This window comes from Danio rerio, chromosome 9, assembly GCF_049306965.1.
Source record: "Danio rerio strain Tuebingen ecotype United States chromosome 9, GRCz12tu, whole genome shotgun sequence".
Taxonomy (NCBI): Eukaryota; Metazoa; Chordata; class Actinopteri; order Cypriniformes; family Danionidae; genus Danio; species Danio rerio.
Genome location: NC_133184.1, coordinates 1545001 through 1563740, shown reverse-complemented (window position 1 = coordinate 1563740; position 18740 = coordinate 1545001). Strand labels below are relative to the sequence as shown.

General features: G+C 40.1%; 1 protein-coding gene across 2 annotated transcripts in view; it reads right to left on the bottom strand.

Moving 5' to 3' along the window:
* The window catches only part of pde11a (phosphodiesterase 11a), a 75134-nt gene that overhangs the window by 7137 nt on the left and 49257 nt on the right, over positions 1-18740 (bottom strand). For both annotated transcript variants that reach the window (XM_684746.9, XM_073912391.1), the window contains 8 exons: positions 16780-16887; positions 15879-15988; positions 15406-15496; positions 10049-10149; positions 7639-7716; positions 7493-7556; positions 5674-5748; positions 3201-3284 (listed from right to left, as the gene is read on the bottom strand). In XM_684746.9, coding sequence (XP_689838.4) covers positions 3201-3284; positions 5674-5748; positions 7493-7556; positions 7639-7716; positions 10049-10149; positions 15406-15496; positions 15879-15988; positions 16780-16887 — 711 coding nt within the window. The remainder of the gene's footprint in view (positions 1-3200; positions 3285-5673; positions 5749-7492; positions 7557-7638; positions 7717-10048; positions 10150-15405; positions 15497-15878; positions 15989-16779; positions 16888-18740) is intronic.

Below are 18740 nucleotides of genomic sequence, written 5' to 3'. Positions count from 1 at the left end.
AGAGACTAAGCCGACAAGAAAATGAATGAATCATTTTCCAGGATTCAAAAAGAAACGTATTAAAATGAAAATCACTTCGAGTTTGCTGAGGCTCCCTATTGAGAACTACTGGTTCATGGTGTTTTAGTGTGTAAAAGTGAGAGAGTGTTTGCTTGAAAACAGTAATTAACATTCAATCAGGACCAGACAGATCTTCCGCTGTTCGGGAACATCACACGTCTTTAGTGAGGAATGACTGCGCATAAATAAATGAGCTGTTGTTCGTGATACAACTGTCACAATCCTGCCATGTGCTGTAAAAACAGTGCTGAATATCACACAGACCGTCTGACACGCAGCAATCACGCTTTGATCACGACTTCAAATGTGTGTTCATGAAAAAACTAGAACCAAGTGAGCAGACTGAGAGCCCATCAAGCAGACTTTTACCAGTTCCGCTAATGAACATTCACCCGAAAGTGAACAGCGTCCTGTCAATTAGTGACTTTATTTCTTCTTTAAATGTTCGAGGTCTAAATGATCAACCCCAACAACTTGCTTTGTATCCCAAGTAATGTCGAACATCATTCATTCATTCATTCATTTTCTTGTCGGCTTAGTCCCTTTATTAATCCGGGGTCGCCACAGTGGAATGAACCGCCAACTTATCCAGCAAGATTTTATGCAGCGGATGCCCTTCCAGCCGCAACCCATCTCTGGGAAACATCCACACACATTCACACACACACACACACACACACACACACACACACTATGGTCAATTTAGCCTACCCAATTCACCTATAGTGCATGTCTTTGGACTGTGGGGGAAACCGGAGCACCCGGAGGAAACCAACACGAACGCAGGGAGAACATGCAAACTCCACACAGAAACGCCAACTGAGCCGAGGCTCGAACCAGCGACGTTCTAGCTGTAAGGCGACAGCACTACCTACTGCGCCACTGCCTCGCCTGATGTCGAACAGATATAAAAAATTTTCACAGTATTTCCTATAATCTTTTTTCTTCTTGAAAAAGTCTTTTTTGTTTTGTTTTGGCAGGATTAAAAGCAGTTTTAAATGTTTTTTTTATACAACAGTTCTGTCTGGTTCTCGAATCTGATTGGCTGATAGCCGCCATGTGTTTAAGTAATATCAGCACCCGTACAGCCTCTTTACCCTTTGTGTATCACTCCGCCTACATACAGGTCCGGACTCTCTGTGGTCTTTAAAAATCCCAGGATGTCCTTCAGAAAAGAGTAGGGGTTTGGCCAAATCTGCCCACTGGCCCCTGTCCATCATGGCCTCCTAACCTTCCCCATATCATAATCGGCTTCATCGCTCTGTCTCCTCTCCACTAATCCACTAATGTGTGGTGTGCGGTCTGGCGCAATATGGCTGCGGTCTAGTCATCCAGGTGGATGCTGCACACTGGTGGTAGATGAGCAGATTCCCCCCAATGTGTAAAACGCTTTGAGTGTCTAGAAAAGCGCTATATAAATGTAAGGAACTATTATTATTATTAAATTAGCACTATAATTGAGCTCTCAACCAGCAGTATATCTCTATATAGCAATTTATAATTTGTCATCAGCTCTAAATAAGGGGGAAGTTCTCGAGATCTACCTGAGCTCAAACTCCCCTCTCGCCCTGCAAACAGGAGGGAGCCCCGTAGAGCTCAGGGCTCTCTCTCAGGACAGCATGCCAAACCAGGGCTGTTTCTCAATTCCAAGAACGCAGAGAACAGACTTGTGTTCTTGTGAAGAGCGGTCTTGCTGGGTGTCCTCGGAAGAACGAACTCAGGAGACCGCGAGGGCAGAGAACGCGTCCTTTGAGAAATGGGATGCTGCGTTCTTCCTGATGGTCACATGACCTTCACACATTTTAAATGGAAATTATTTAAACATTACAGCCTTCATACAACCATTTATTGTTTCCCCCCTCTTCAAAATATATACTTTGCATAAAAACATTATCAATATACTCTGCACAATATAAATAAAACAAATTTTAATACGAATTTCAGCAAACAAACACCCTTAATGTGTTCATTCCTTTATTAAGATGTCCATGTTAATGTTTACTTTCACCGTTTCATTTAGGGAAACTCCTGAGGTAAATAAGTGATATCTCTGAACTTTAATAATAAATCTAAATAAAATGCTGCGCTTCCCACCTCCAGTCGCAATGACTTCTGGGACTTCCAGAGCGAGTTCGGTGCTCAAGTCTGCATCGTTGCATCCTCGTTATCAAGATCACATCCGGGAAGTTTCACGCGTCCTCCGTACTTGCGGTCTTGAGTATTGAAACTGAACTTAGGCAGCTGATGATGACGTTACACGAGAACACGAGGACGCAAGACCGCTGAAGAACGCATATTGAGAAACAGCCAAGCTTTATAATCAATCATCTGCTGAGTGTGAACTCTTGAAACAGGACTTGGGAAATATTGTAAAGGATTAAAAGTTTCACAAGAGGGCTAATCATGCTGTCTTCAACTGTGAGTCAGGCTGTACATGGTCAAAGATGAAGTGTGTGATTAATTCTGTATTAATTTAGTCTCTGCATTAACACAAGTGAGCCAGCGCTAGCTGGATTTCCTTCGCATGAATTAGCATTTTTTCATCATTAGGGGAAAACCCTCTGACTCTTTTCTCGAGTAGCTGCAGGTTTTGCTCAGCCAATTGCTGACTCCGTATTTTCTTTGCTGATGCATTGTGGGAGTGTGTTACAGCAGGGGTTCCCAAACTTTTCAGCACGCGACCCCTAAAATAACAATACCAGTGACTCGCGACCCCCAATATCCCCTGAGGTGGTTATAAATACAGAAAACTTGCATGCAATGGCGCACTCACACACCAATAGACCAAAGTCTATTCTTCGTTTAATTTTTTAAATGTATTTCAGTGCTGTAAATGGGCCAGAAAGTTTAACCTGGTGTTATAAAATCAATCTGCTGCATCTGACGCTATTGCTGTGTCTTTAATATAATGTATTTACCGCAGGGGTCGCAATCCAATAGAACAAGTAAATAAGCTACTATATTAACTATAAACGACTGTTTTTTTTCTCTTCAGTTGGTTATGGTTAACATATGGTAATTCTTATGGTCTAATAATAATAAGTAGATTTTTGGAAATCACCAGGCGACCCCCCTTCATTGTTCCGCGACCCCTTCACGGGGTCCCGACCCCCACTTTGAGAACCACTGTGTTACAGTACCTCATAGAGCGGCGCGCAGATCCCATCAATCCACTCCAGCTGAAGGCCTGGCAGCTCGTCCTTACGATTTCGGTCAAATATGGCCTTTCACACACACACACACACACACACACACACACACACACACACACACACACACACACACACACACACACACACACACACACACACACACACACACACACACACATTTGTTTTTGTGAAAAGTGGGTACATTACATAGGTTTCCATTAATTTTATACTGTTCAAACCTTATATTGTATTGCCCTCACCCCACTCTATCCCTAATCCCAACCATCACAGGAGTCAGTGTTCAGCTTTACTCTGATTAAACTCATCCTGTGTGATTTATAAGCTTTTTGAGAAATGAGGACGTCACCAATGTCCTCATATTTCACTTCCTTTTTGTAATACCTGTGTCATACCCATGTCATTATACATATATGTGTCCTGATATGTCACAAAAACTCGTACACACACACAACGTGTCATGAGTGTTCATTAAACTCATTAAGCAGATGTTAAAGTTAAATAATGTAGTATTTACATTTGAATTTACTAAACAAGCGACAAATGTGTGTGTCTGTGTGAGAGTGTCTAGTGTTTGCATGTGTGTGTGTGTGTCTGTCTATATGCACTTGTTTGAGTGTGTGAGCATGTCTGTGTTTTGCTGTGTGTGTGGATATGTACAGTTCGCTCGCCGGCCACTTTATTAGGTACACCTGTCCAACTGCCTGTTAACGCAAGTTTCTAATCAGCCAATCACATGGCAGCAGCTCAATGCATTTAGGCGTGTAGACATGGCCAAGAGGATCTGCTGCAGTTCAATGTGAGCATCAGAATGGGGAAGAAAGAGCATTTAAGTGACTTTGAACGTGGCATGGTTGTTTGTGCCAGACGGGCTGCTCTGAGTATTTCAGAAACTGCTGATCTACTGGGATTTTCACGCACAACCATCTCTAGGATTTACAGAGAATGCTCCGACAAAGAGGAAATATTTAGTGAGCGGCAGTTCTGTGGGCGCAAATGCCTTGTTGATGAGGCCAGAGGAGAATGGCCAGACTGGTTCCAGCTGATAGAAAGGCAACAGTAACTCAAATAAGCACTCGTTACAACCGAGCTCTGCAGAAGAGCATCTCTGAACACACAACACGTACAACCTTGAGGCGGATGGGCTACAGCAGCAGAAGACCACACCGGGTGCCGCTCCTGTCAGCTAAGAACAGGAAACTGAGGCTACAATTCACACAGACTCACCAACACTGGACAATAGAAGATTGGAGAAACGTTGCTGCTCTGATGAGTCTCCATTTCTGCTGACACATTTGGATGCTCGGCTCACAATTTGGCCTCAACAACATGAAAGCATGGATCATCCTGCCTTGTATCAGCGGTTCAGGCTGGTGGTGGTGGTGTAATGGTGTGGGGGAGATTTTCTTTGGGTCCATTAGTACCAATTGAGCATCAACACCACAGCCTACCTGAGTATTGCTGCTGACCATGTCCATCCCTTTATGAGCACAGTGTCTCCATCTTCTGATGGCTACTTCCAGCAGGATAACGCAGCATGTCATAAAGCTCAATCATCTCAGACTGGTTTCTTGAACATGACGATGAGTTCACTGTACTCAAATGGCCTCCACAGTCACCAGAGCTCAATCCAATAGAGCAGCTTTGGGATGTGGTGGAGCTGGAGATTGGCATCATGGATGTGCAGCCGACAAATCTGCAGCAACTGTGTGATGCTATCATGTCAATATGGAGCAAAATCTCTGAGGAATATTTCAGTTGCTTGATGAATCTCTGCCATGAAGGATTAAGGCACTAGTAAGGTGTACCTAATAAAGTGGCCGGTGAGTGTATATGTGTGCATATGTGAATGTGTGTTGACTGTAAGTGTGAGAGTGTTTATGGCTTTTACTGTGTGCGTCTCTGTGTGTCTGCAAGTCTCTCTGTATGCATGTGTGTGTGACAGTGAATATGTCTGTGTGGCTTTGCCAGTTTTTCTGTTGGTCTTTGTCTGTGTTTCTGTGTGTCTGTCCATTTCTGTGCATGTGCAGTCTGCAGCAGAGAGATAGTGTGTGAATACATCATGCGCACACACACACACACACACACACTGAGCAGAAGACAGAGACCTTTATCCTGTACTCCATCAGCTGTTTCAGTTTCTGTCAGTGTTGTGTTAAATGAAATAAACAATAAAGTATTACAGCTCAGAATAATGTTTTGCCTCTGTTTTCTTCATGTTTGGTGGCCAGTAGCTGTGTAATAATAAAGATAAAGTACATCCAGGTGGTTGTTTTCACAGAATAAGCCCTTCAGTACTCCCCTTCATATCGGGCTGCTGATAAACCTGTCAGGCTTTATTCTGAGATAACAACCTCCTGGATGTACTTTATCTCTTACTCGGCTACTAGTGTGAGCGCTGCATGAGTGTAGATGTGCTGAAGTGTTTAGTTTTTAATCTTACCGACGGCGTGAGCTTGAGTTCGGAGCGTTCCCGATCTCCCTGCTCGAAAAACTCACTGGTTACCAGCTCTGCGACCTGGCGGCGACAGAAAACACACACACACACACACACACACACACACACACACACACACAAACACACACACCACTGTCAGCAGTTACACATATCAGTACTTTATGTTTCATTTTTATTCTTCTGTGACATGTTACACATTTTAATTCATTCATTCTTTAATTTCTTCATTATTTTTCTTCCTTTATTGATTCATTTATTCATTCATTCATTTACTTTGTCTATTCGTTCATTTGTTTATTTATTCATTCATTCATTCATTCATTTTCTTTATTCATTCACTCATTTCTTTCTTTATTCAGACATTTTCTTCATTCATTCATTTGTTTTTTATTTATTTATTTATATATTCGTTCATTCATTTTCTTTATTTATTCACTCATTTCTTTCTTTATTCATTCATGTATTCATTCATTCATTCATTCATTTTGTTTATTCATTCATTTGTTCACTTATTCATTCATTCGTTTTCTTTTTTTCTTTCTTTCTTTCTTTCTTTCTTTCTTTATTCATTAATTATTTATTATTCATTCATTAATTTTCTTTATTCGTTCATTTACTTCATTCATTCATTTGTTTCTTTATTCATTCAATCATTTCTTTCTTTCTTTATTCATTCATTTTCTTTATTCATTCATTCATTTCCTTCTTTATTAATTCATTTATTTATTCATTCAGTCACTTTCTTTATTCATTTTCTTTATAAATTAATTTCTTTATTTGTTTATTCATTCGTTCATTTTCTTTATTTATAAATTTTCTTGATTCATTCATTCAATTTTTTATTCATTCATTCAGTTCATTCTTTGTTTATTCATTTCCTTTATTCATTCATTCATTCATGCATTCATTCATTCACTCATTTCTTTCTTTGTTTATTTTCATTCATTCATTCTATCAATCCATAAATTCATTAATTTGTTCATTCATTCATTCATTCATTTCTTTCTTTTTTATCAATTAATATTTTTTAAATTTCTTTCTTTATTAAATGATTAATTAATTTAATCCATCCATCCACCCTTCTATTTTTATCAAAACAAATGAAATATATATATATATATATATATATATATATATATATATATATATATATATATATATATATATATATATATATATGTATTATGGGAGAAATTGTAATGAACATAATCCACTCTATAGGGACTAAAAGATTTGACATCATATTTTTATACATGATAATTAAATTTAGCTTGAAAACTTTAGCAATATTCAATTTTTAGCTGTTGCATTGCATCATGGTTTATGACACTTTACCCATGTCTAATAAATGAATAAATTAATTAATGTGATGTTATTTAAAATGTGTAAAAAGATCATTTAATGTAATAATTAAATAATTAAATAAAAATCTTTTAAATAAATTAATTAAAAAATAAACGAATGAACGAATGAATCCCTATAAGACAAACAAATAAAAAATATATATTTTGGTGAAAATGTGACGGATAATAATGCACTATATAAGGAAAAAACAATACAAGATTTAAGGTCATATATTTTTTAAATAAATAAATATTTTATAAATAAATCATAAATGTCTGCTTTAAAGCTAGTAATAAATCGAAACAATATTTTCTTTTTAGCAGTTGGCTCGTGGTTCATAACACGTTATAACTATCTTTAAAATAAACAAAATAATAAAGTAAATAAATAAAATGTTCGTTTAGCCAGAAATATTCCTGTCCGTCCTCAGCAGTGGTGCATTGTGGGTAAAAGTGTGTACCTTGTGCGAAATCTCCCAGGGTTTGGTAACAGCGCCCAGATCACACGCCGTCATCAACATGGACCTGAGAAATATTCAGCAGATAATCAACAGATACTCTGCCATGTGTGTGTGTGTGTGTGTGTGTGTGTGTGTGTGCAGCTGACCTGCACATCTCTCTGTGCTCCTTCACGTTCCAGTTGTATTCGCCTTTATTCACCAGCTCAAAGAAAGAGTTTCTGTTCCTGATAATGAGAAAACACACACACACACACACACACAGACAAACACACAGTGTGAGAGCGGTGCAGTTCACAGTCCTGACACACGGTGGCAGCGCAGCTCAGAGAAATCACAGAGGAAAACACACCAGCTGGAAACACACATATTTTTATTTGAACTATTTTATTTATTTGTTTGCATAATAATTTTATTTGCTTTAATCCAATATCAGCTGGCCATGACTTAATTATTTATTTATGTTTATTTTATATTTTCATTCACTGAATTTTATTATTTCCCAGTACTGGGTTGCAGCCGGAAGAGCATCCGCTGCGTAAAACATATCCTGGAATAGTTGGTGGTTCATTCCGCTGTGGCGACCCCAGATTATTAAAGGGAATAAGCCGAAAACAAAATGAATGAATGAATACATTTATTTTATTTTTTATATATTTTTTTATTTTAATGTATTAAATTGTGTTCAATTGTATTATATTATTAAATTTAAATTATTTTATTTATGTATTTTTGTTCATGCTTTGATGCCATAACAGCTGCATGTTTTATTTGTTTACTTTTATTTGATATTTTAAAATATTTAAATTGATTAGACACGCCTGATCAAACTAATTGAGTCCTTCAGGCTTGTTTGAAACCTACAGGTAAGTGTGTTGAAGCAGGTTGCGCCTCACTTACACACTGCTTAATACACACAAGAGAGCAATAGGCAAATATCTTTACACATGAAAAAATGTAAATATTAAGGATATATATAGGATATAATAAGAATAGATATAGGATATAAATATAAAGGAATAAAATATTACAAAACATATTATTTTCTAGCCGACATAAATATGAAAAATCACTGCTTTTATGTCTTCTTCATCTCGGGAGGCTTTTTCAGTTCATTCATAACAATTTGCTTTTGTATAATGTTATTATTATTAGCAGTATTATTTATTATATCCATATTTGTATTTGTTTTATTAAAAACAAGCTTAGATTTGCCCACCTGTCAGGTTTTAGATCATAAGGGGCACAGCATGTGTTTTAGGATATAACTCAGGTTTTTGAGCACACTTCATTATTATTGTTCATTTATTCGTTTGCTGGAAATTAGAACTGAATTTAGAAACAGTTTTGAAACAAATCTTTGTGCTTAATAAACAAAATTAATTAAAGTGAAAGTAAATAATGCGGAGGCGTATCTCTCATTCTCGCGCTGCAGATGCTCTGTTTAACTGTTTTCTTGCTTGTGAAATGCTAATTTTTTTCCACTTATACTTACTTTGCGTCCTGTAAATAGCGAATGCGCTCTTGGCGCGACGCGGCTGACTCTTAAAGGGAATGGGAGATGAGTTGATTGGTTTATTCTCAAAACACACCTATAACTCATTAAGAGAATAAGCTCAACCCTTTTAGACCATGCGCCACAGCACAAAGCAGATTTTTCCGTCCTTATATTAGCAAAAGTGGATTCTGACACGCCCTGAATGTGTTTGCGCCCTGCGCTCTGCACATGGACCGTCAAAATAGAGCCCATTATGTTAACAGATAGCGTTTAGGCAGATCACCTACTGCACCTTTAACCCCAAAATATCACAAACAGTAAAAAACAATAATATTACAGCATTATTACATTTCAAGATACAAGACATTGTGATGCATTGTTTTTGTCAGAAGCCTTAAAATAATGTTAAAACACTTTCGTTATTTTATTACAATTTTATATATATTTGTTACATTATATCGATAGTTCTGTAATAAAACTAAAAGTCTCTACTCTTAATTGAACGCATCCTTGCTTAATAAACCATTAATGTCTTCTTGAACGATAGCAGGTTTCTGCAGATCTTAAAAGCCCTTAAAAGCACAAAGTAAAGCCCAATGTCTTAAATTCAAGAAGACAAGGCTTTAAATGTTGAATATGCAGCAGGAAACCGCTCGTCTTCAGTGTTTTTGTACTCCAGATTATAACGGAGACCAAAGTGATGCTGTTTTTCACACGCTGAAGTGTTGATTATACCTATAAATCCCATTGAAGAGAACACTGGAAAAATGCTGGGCAGTTTTAACACAATGCTGGGTCAAACATGGACTTGATTGACCCATGCGGTTAAAATAGTTCAATGTAAATGTTTGAAACTGTTTAATTCATTAAATCAGTTTAAATAACATGTATAAATGCAGATTAGAACAAACATGTTAGATAAACACATGCAAACACACACTCACACACACACAGACACGCTCACAAATGCACAAACATTCACGCACACATACAAACACACACTCACACACAGGTGTATTGGTATTGATGTATCGGCTGAACCCACAGCCAGCTGTACTCACTGAAAGTAGAGGGTTAAGTCTGTGGCCAGTATGGACTGCTTGAGGAGCTGCATCAGTTCTCCATACTCATGTGACGACAGATTGGAGAAGATGTTGTGACCCTAAACACAGACAAACAAACAATGCACACTGTTCAGAAAGCTTTTCCATTTTGTGTTATTAGATATTCCAAAACACAGTCTGAATTATTCGCCCCCCTGTTTATTTTTTCCCAATTTCTGTTTAATGGAGAGAAGATTATTTTCAGCACATTTCTAATCATAATAGTGTTAATAACTCATCTCTAATCACTGATTTATTCTCTCTTTGTCAAAATGACAGCACATAATATTAGACATTCTTCAAGACACTAGTATTCAGCTTAGGGCAGGGGTGTCCAAACTACGGCCCGCGGGCCATCTGCGGCCCGCAATCAGTTTTGTAGTGGCCCACGAGGCTTATAAATATTAATAGAATCTGGCCCGCTATACAAACATGAATGTAATTAAACAAATAACCACCGGGTGTCGCTATGACATGCCTTCAATTAGGCAGTAGTTCCCGTTATGAAGTAAAACGAACCGAACAGACTGAAGGAAACATAATTGATAATCACGTTTGGCGAGCCATGACGCACCAAGCATAAGGAAAATCAACAGTGAGTGCAGGAAATTTCAGGGCCTACTCACACTATGCCATCCGTACCGTGCCCAGGCCCGTTTCCCGGATCGTTTGAGAAGTGTGAGTGCGCTGAATCGGGCTCAAGCACGGTTCACTTGGCCGGCCCTGGCCCGGTTGAAGAGATGTGCCTGAGCGCGGTTCACTTGGGCTTTGGCGCGCTACGCTTGTAGTGTGAGTGCAAAACGCGCCAAAGCCCAAAACTAAAAGCGAGACGTGACTTTCAAGGGGTTGTTTCATATGGATTTATTAATCATTCTTACTGTTCAGTGAACGCAAACTGCCGTAGTTTATTTAATACACAAACCCCTCACTGCACGCCAGCTGCGCGCCTTCAGCAGACCTCCTCATCCCTGCAGCACGAGAGCTTTATGATTGTTTATGAGCGCCAAAAGTGGCGGATCTGTTCGGCGAAATATCTGACTGCGTGTCCCCGCATCCCGAAGGACTGTTTGGCGAAATATTTGACTGCATGTCACTGCATAACAAACGACTGAAACGATATAACTAGAGAAATCTCCACTGTGCTGCTGAGTGAGAGAGCGCTTCTCACTGAACAGCGCAGCAGCGATGACGTAAGCGTGCCGAAGCCCATTTGTGGTGTGAGCGCGGGCCGTCGGGGGAGACGGGAGGGGGGACAAGCGTGCTTTGGCCCGGTTCGAGGCAACTGTACCTAGTGTGAGTACGGCCTCAGTCACGTTGGGGCAAAGAATATTTCTTCACAGAGGTCAGTGGAATATGTGTCTGTTTAATTTGCCAGGAATCAGTTGCAGTAATGAAGGAATATGATATTAAAAGACATTATGAAACAAAACATCAGGCCTTCAGCTCTTACACTGGTGCCGAACGAGATCAAAAAGTAAAACAATTAGCAGCTGCTCCATCAGCTCAACAACAGCAGTTTTTTCATGCTAATAAAGTGCAAGAAAATTCTACGCTGGCTAGTTATTATGAGGAGGCTCAGCTAATCGTGCAGCACAGGAAACCCTTATATATATATACACAGTTGAAGTCAGAATTATTAGCCCCCTTTTGATTTTTTTTTCTTTTTTTAATATTTACCAAATGATGTTTAACAGAGCAAGGACATTTTTACAGCATGTCTGATAATATTTTTACTTCTGGAGAAAGTCTTATTTGTTTTATTTCAGATAGAATAAAAGCAGTTATTAATTTTTTAAAAAACAATTTTGGGACATAATTATTAGCCCCTTTAAGCTATTTTTTTTTTCGATAGTCTACAGCACAGGTGTCAAACTCAGTTCCTGGAGGGCCGCAGCTCTGCACAGTTTAGTTCCAACCCTAATTAAACACACCTGATCAAACCAATTGAGTCCTTCAGGCTTGTTTGAAAGCTACAGGTAAGTGTGTTGGAGCAGGGTTGGAACTAAACTGTGCAGGGCTTCGGCCCTCCAGGAACTGAGTTTGACACCCCTGGTCTACAGAACAAACCATCATTATACAATAACTTGCCAAATTACCACAACCTGCCTAGTTATGAAGTTCTGCACAAGACTTTTGGCCAGCGGAGAAATTAAAATGGTCGTGCCCAACTGAGTCTGGTTCCCTCAAGGTTTTTTTTCTTCACTCCCATCAGGTGAAGTTTTTTTACCCTCTCCGCTGTCGCCACTGCCTCGCATGGTTCAGGATTGGTAGAGCTACGCATGGATAAATTTGCTCTTCAGAGTTTGAACTCTTAGTAATGATTAAATCACACTGAACTGAGCTAAACTGAACTGAACTGAACTTAAACACTAAAACCTGAACCACACTGTTCCAGTTACTATGACCATTTATGTGAAGCTGCTTTGACAATCTACATTGTAAAAGCGCTATACAAATAAAGCTGAATTGAATTGAATTGAATAGTTAACCTAATTAACCTAGTGAAGCCTTTAAATGTCACTTTAAGCTGTATAGAAGTGTCTTGAAAAATATCAAGTAAAATATTATTTACTGTCATCATGACAAAGATAAAATAAATTAGTTATTAGAAATAGGTTTCTAAAACTATTATGCTTAGAAATGTGCTGAAACAATCTTCCCTCCATTAAACAGAAATTAGGGAAAAAATAAACAGGGGTGCTAATAAGTCAGGGGGGCTAATAATTCTGACTTCAACTGTATATATATATATATATATATATATATATATATATATATATATATATATATATATATATATATATATATATATATATATATATATTCCCAGAGATGGGAAGGGCATCCGCTGCGTAAAAAACATGTTGGATTAGTTGGCGGTTCATTCTGCTGTGGCGACCCCGGATTATTTTTAGTATGTAAAATTTGGCCCGGGACAATGTTTTTTTTTTTTTCTTCTGGCCCTCGGCCCAAAAAGTTTGCACACCCCCTGGCTTATGGTAATCAGGGTAAAGTTAGGGTGATTAGGCAAGTCATTGTATAACAGTGGTTTGTTCTAGAGACAATCCAACACTAATATTGCTGAAGGGGCGAATAATATTGACTTTAAAATGGCTTTAAAACATATTAAAAACTGCTTTCATTCTAGCCGAAATAAAACAAATAAGACTTTCTCCAGAAGAACAAATATTAGAGGAAACACTGTGAGAAACTCCTGAATCTGTTCAACATCATTCGGGAAATATTTGAAAACTCAAAACCATTTCAAGCTATTGTTTTTGAAAAATAATAGGTTTTATCTTACACACACACACATCAACTTGTACTTGTAATTCTGGAATCACTCATACACAGTGGGTTTGTGTTTGAAAATATAACCATCACTTAATATATGCTAAATAAAATCCGCCCACACCTCTGACGTCAGAGCGATGATGAAAATAAACTGATATTTAAACACACTCACACACATAAAATCATGCGTGAAGTTTTAACAGTGCTGGCACACCGCCATAAAACACACCAAACATGCGCCAATGTGTGTGTTATCTCCAGCACAAGTGTGAAACTCCAGGATTTCACTGCGGTATTTGTGCTCTTTCCAACTGTGAGGCGTGATGGGAAACGGGTTAGGCTACAGATTAAAGAGCAGAGCAACTGCTGGCGTTTCTTGAAGAGGGACTTAATTAATAGTTGCCTCTGTCTGCCAGTAATGACCGAAGCTCATTTGCATGCAAATGACAGTGACAGATAAACAGCCTGTGTCTGTGGAAAGCAATTACTCGCAGTCAACATCTGTCACTTTACACACCTCCGTCTCTCTTTCACTCGTTTGTACAGTTCTGTTTGTTTTATGAAAGTAAGCGGTGTAAATGTGAGGCTCTGTGGGTGTTGCAAATATTGATTTTCTTCTCATTTTTTGTAGACATATGCTACAAGCGTGATGTTACTGCTGTGAACTCTATTTTTATTCATTGTTATTAAAGGGTAACTAGTATATGCCCCTTTTTACAAGATTTAACGCAAGTCTCCGCTGTCCCTTGTGTGTGTGTGTGTGTGTGACGTTTCAGCTCAAAATACCACACAGATAATGTGTTATAGCTCTCTGAAACTGATTCTTTCAGGCCCCGTTTACACTGATGTGTTTTAGTTTGAAAACGTATATGTTTTGCTACGGTTACACCATCCGTCCACATTACGCTGAAGCTTTCGAGCGCTGAAAACGTTTTGGAAACGCTGGAGAGGCTGTTTTCATTCTGAAACGCTGCTGCTCCGTCTCAGTGTGGATGAGGGAAAACGGAGACATCTGAAAACGGAGGCGGAGCTGCTGAGATTCTCTATCTGATTGGTGCTTTTGTGTCATTGTGTATCCTTCCCTTATTCGTCAAGCCCCTATCACATGACTATAACACATTGCTTTAACAATACCAGAAGACAGCAGACCAGCCTTCACTGTAAACAACAACACGGGCACAGAAATGAGAGCGTTGTTTGCACTATTGTCTGTTTTAGGTGGCATTGTGCAGTTAATCATTTGTTACGTTTAGTAACAACTCGACCTCGTCGTCATGTCCACAGAAATACCTCTCGCGCTTTCTTTGCCATCGCATTCATTGTTCAACCGGCGTTTGTTGACTAACAATAACCAAATGCCGAGCGAGACACATGCTTTCTGTTTATACCATAACGTGCATGCCCAGAGTGCGCGAATGGTCACGTGATATACGTTTTTGGTGGCGTAGTGTGGACGGAGATATGTTCAGAAACGCTAGGTGAAACGCTAGTGTGGTGGACGCAGATCGTTTTTAATCTAAAACGCCGTTTTAAAACTAAAACGCACTAGTGTAAACGGGGCCTCAAGCTTTGATCCTAATTGTGGAGTTTTGGTGACTGTCGCTTTAAATTCAAATGAGAGGGCGGAGTTTTTTATGAATATGTGCACAGATAAACATGGGAAGGGTGAGGCAGTGGCGCAGTAGGTTTTGCTGTCGCCTCACAGCAAGAAGGTCACTGGTTCGAACCTCGGCTCAGTTGGCGTTTTTGTGTGGAGTTTGCATGTTCTCCCTGCCTTTGCGTGGGTTTCCTCCGGGTGCTCCGGTTTCCCCCACAGTCCAAAGACATGCGGTACAGGTGAATTGGGTAGGCTAAATTGTCCGTAGTGTATGAGTGTGTGTGTGAATGTGTGTGTGTAAAAACTTGCTGGATAAGTTGGCGGTTCATTCCACTGTGGCGACCCCGGATTAATAAAGGGACTAAGAAAATGAATGAATGAATAAACATGGGAAGACTGCATGAACCCGAAAATGTAAGTTTACCTCGCTCTGCAGGATCATCACCGCGTGGTTGAAATGATGGTGCTCTAGTGTTGCTGACGTCCCGTAAAGAAGAGAAAGAGCTGATCCCGTCCTGAGAAACACACACACACACACACACACATCACTGTTACATACATACTGAACATTTGAAATGGCAAAAATGTTCTTCATCATACATTTGACGTCAGTTTCTAGGTAAACGAAACACTAGGGGGCAGTATGAAGTCAACAGCTTTTGCTCGTTTTCACACTAATGATATCTACAGGGACATGTTGTTGACGAATTGTGGAATCTAAAGGTAAACAACAACACACAAACTAAATGGACGCGCTCCTATTCATTCACTGCTTTAAGTGAACTATATGAGTGGACTGCTGTAGGGAGTAGTGAATGAGTGTGTGTGGGGTGGTTCTGGTGGTGTTGTGCTGGATCAGTGTGTGTGTGTGTGTGTGTGTGTGTGTGTGAGTCTCACTTGGCCTGGAAGGCGTTGTTGGTTCCTCTGTGGTCTAAATCATGGCAGATGCAGCCCACGATCAGAGCCAGTGTCTCCATCTCTGTCAGAGTCTCCTGGAAGCCTGCTGTCTACACACACACACACACACACATACACAAACTCAATTCTTAGCGGATTTTATGAAACAGCCTGATACACACACAAGCATGCAGTTACGTGCATACACACATGCACAAACACATACATAAACACACAGAGAACTACACACAAACACGCACACACACACACACAAATTCGCACACATAAACACATACCCTTGCGCATATGTACACACACGCATACACACATGCATGCACACGCACCTATACACACATGCACAAAGACACACAAATAAACACATGCACAGACAAGCATGCACTCACACACACACAGATACAGTCCACACATGCACAAACACACACGCGCAAAACTTTTGCACACATGCACAAACATACGCATATTTAGGCGCATGCACAAACACACACACACACAAACAAACATAAACATAGATAAATACACACATACGTGCACACACATGCACAAGCACACGCATAGAAACACACGCGCGCGCGCAACACACATGCACTGCACTCACAAGCGCATACGCACGCACATATGCAAACACACGCACGCACAGTCACAAACATGCACACACACATAAACACACACTTATGCGCACACACATGAACTCACACATGCATATGCACGCACATGCAAAAACACACACATTAACACACATACGCACGCACGCACATGCAAAAACACACACATTAACACACATACGCACGCATGCACATGCACAAACACACATGCTGACACATGCATGCACTTACGCGCACACGCACACACACATGCAGACACAGAGTGTTGCAAAGCTCACGGTCAGCATGGAGAACATGCACTGGCAGACGTTGAACGCGTGTCTCCAGTTGTGATAGAGAACCATGCGGTAGTTCTTCCTCACGGTCAGCAGCCACCGACACAGCGTCTAGGAGAAAACAGAGACACAGTGTTACAAACCATTATAAAAGTGTGTGTGTGTGTGTGTGGTGCTAATGCAACATGCTGATAAAGAGCATTACATGTCTGACTGCAGTGTTTGGCTCTTTGGAAATATCACTATTCCTCCAAACAAACACACGTTCCAACATGACTCTATATGGTTTCTGATATTTGACTTCAGCAGGGTCATTTCAGGGTCACTTTTGATCTCCAGAGGCACTTTTTAAAGTGACAGTACACCTAAAAATGACAATTCTGTCATCATTTGATACACAGTAAAAACGGCTTTACCTACTCATTTTTAACCATTTATTTACAGTATTGCTTGATATTTCTGCAATATTTAGTTTTGGCGAGGCAGTGGCGCAGTGGGTAGCACGTTCGCCTTACAGCAAGAAGGTCGCTGGGTCGCTGGTTCGAACCTCGGCTCAGTTGGCATTTCTGTGTGGAGTTTGCATGTTCTCCCTGCGTTTGCGTGGGTTTCCTCCGGGTGCTCCGGTTTCCCCCACAGTCCAAAGACATGCGGTACAGGCGAATTGGGTAGGCTAAATTGTCCGTAGTGTATGAGTGTGTGTGTGAATGAGTGTGTGTGGATGTTTCCCAGAGATGGGTTGCGGCTGGAAGGGCACCCGCTGCGTAAAAACTTGCTGGATAAGTTGGCGGTTCATTCCGCTGTGGTGACCCCGGATTAATAAAGGGACTAATGTATTTAGTTTTTTAGTTTATTTATGTATTTGTAATACTAATGTATTTAGTTTTGAGGCTATATTCCGCCTCACTTTGCTTCACCCTACCATGATAAGTAAAGTTTATTTATAAACTAATTTCGAGAGGATCCCGTGCTGGATAGCGGCTGGATTCGCTTTATCCAATTCTCAATGCACCAATCAGACGACTCCTAAAGCCACCTTTCCAGTGCACACAACATTTGGACACGACTGTCGGAATACGCCCCCTTGTGGCAGCCGCACAGTATTGTCAGTGTTGTCGTGCACCACGGGGGAGAAGCAGATTCTCACGGTGTCCGAAATAAAGGAGTGCAAAAGCAAGAGCCTTTATTCTCTGTGTGTTTACATGATTTAATGGATGAATGAATACTAGAAACTCCTAGACCGCTAAAATATTGGATTAATTGTGGAGACAACATTAAAACATATATTTTTATTACTTTCTTACTTACATTTATTCACGGATATATATACACGGATCTGCTTGGACAACACTCGAATGCATCATATCCAGTCGGCAGGTTGCATACGGTCTAGTCACAGGAATTAGATATTTCAACGGATCCACAGCTCAATTCGGATACGAATTTTCCCGCATACGGAGATGATCGGAACTCAACGCAGCTCCCGAACTGCTCTCCATTGGAAATGAATGACTTCTGTCGCTTGTCGTGTAGAGTGGAAAGGAGGCTTAAGTGACTACAAAAACCCTGGGTTACGAACCACCGCTATCTTCATTTTGAAGAATCGCCCCTTCCACCCCTACTCCTCCTCCTTTCTAGATGAGTGACACGGTGCTTAGCACTGTTGCCTCACAGCAAGAACATCTCTGGTTGCAGGCTTTACCAAACCAGCAGACGTTTCTGTGCACGTTCTCCCGGTGCTCACGTGGGAGATACAAGATGTGCAGCACCTGAAACTACGTACACTGGAAGCCTGTGCTGGCATTTCTCCTGCGGCGTTGCCATCAGTTTGTGAAGAGTGGGAGAAGACACAATGGGCAGCACATTAAACACATTTTATAAGTGGTCTGAAACGTGTAAATAACTCATAACAGAATAAAGTTACGTTAAAACCAAGCACACCATTGTTTTTCTTGTGAAATTCTCAA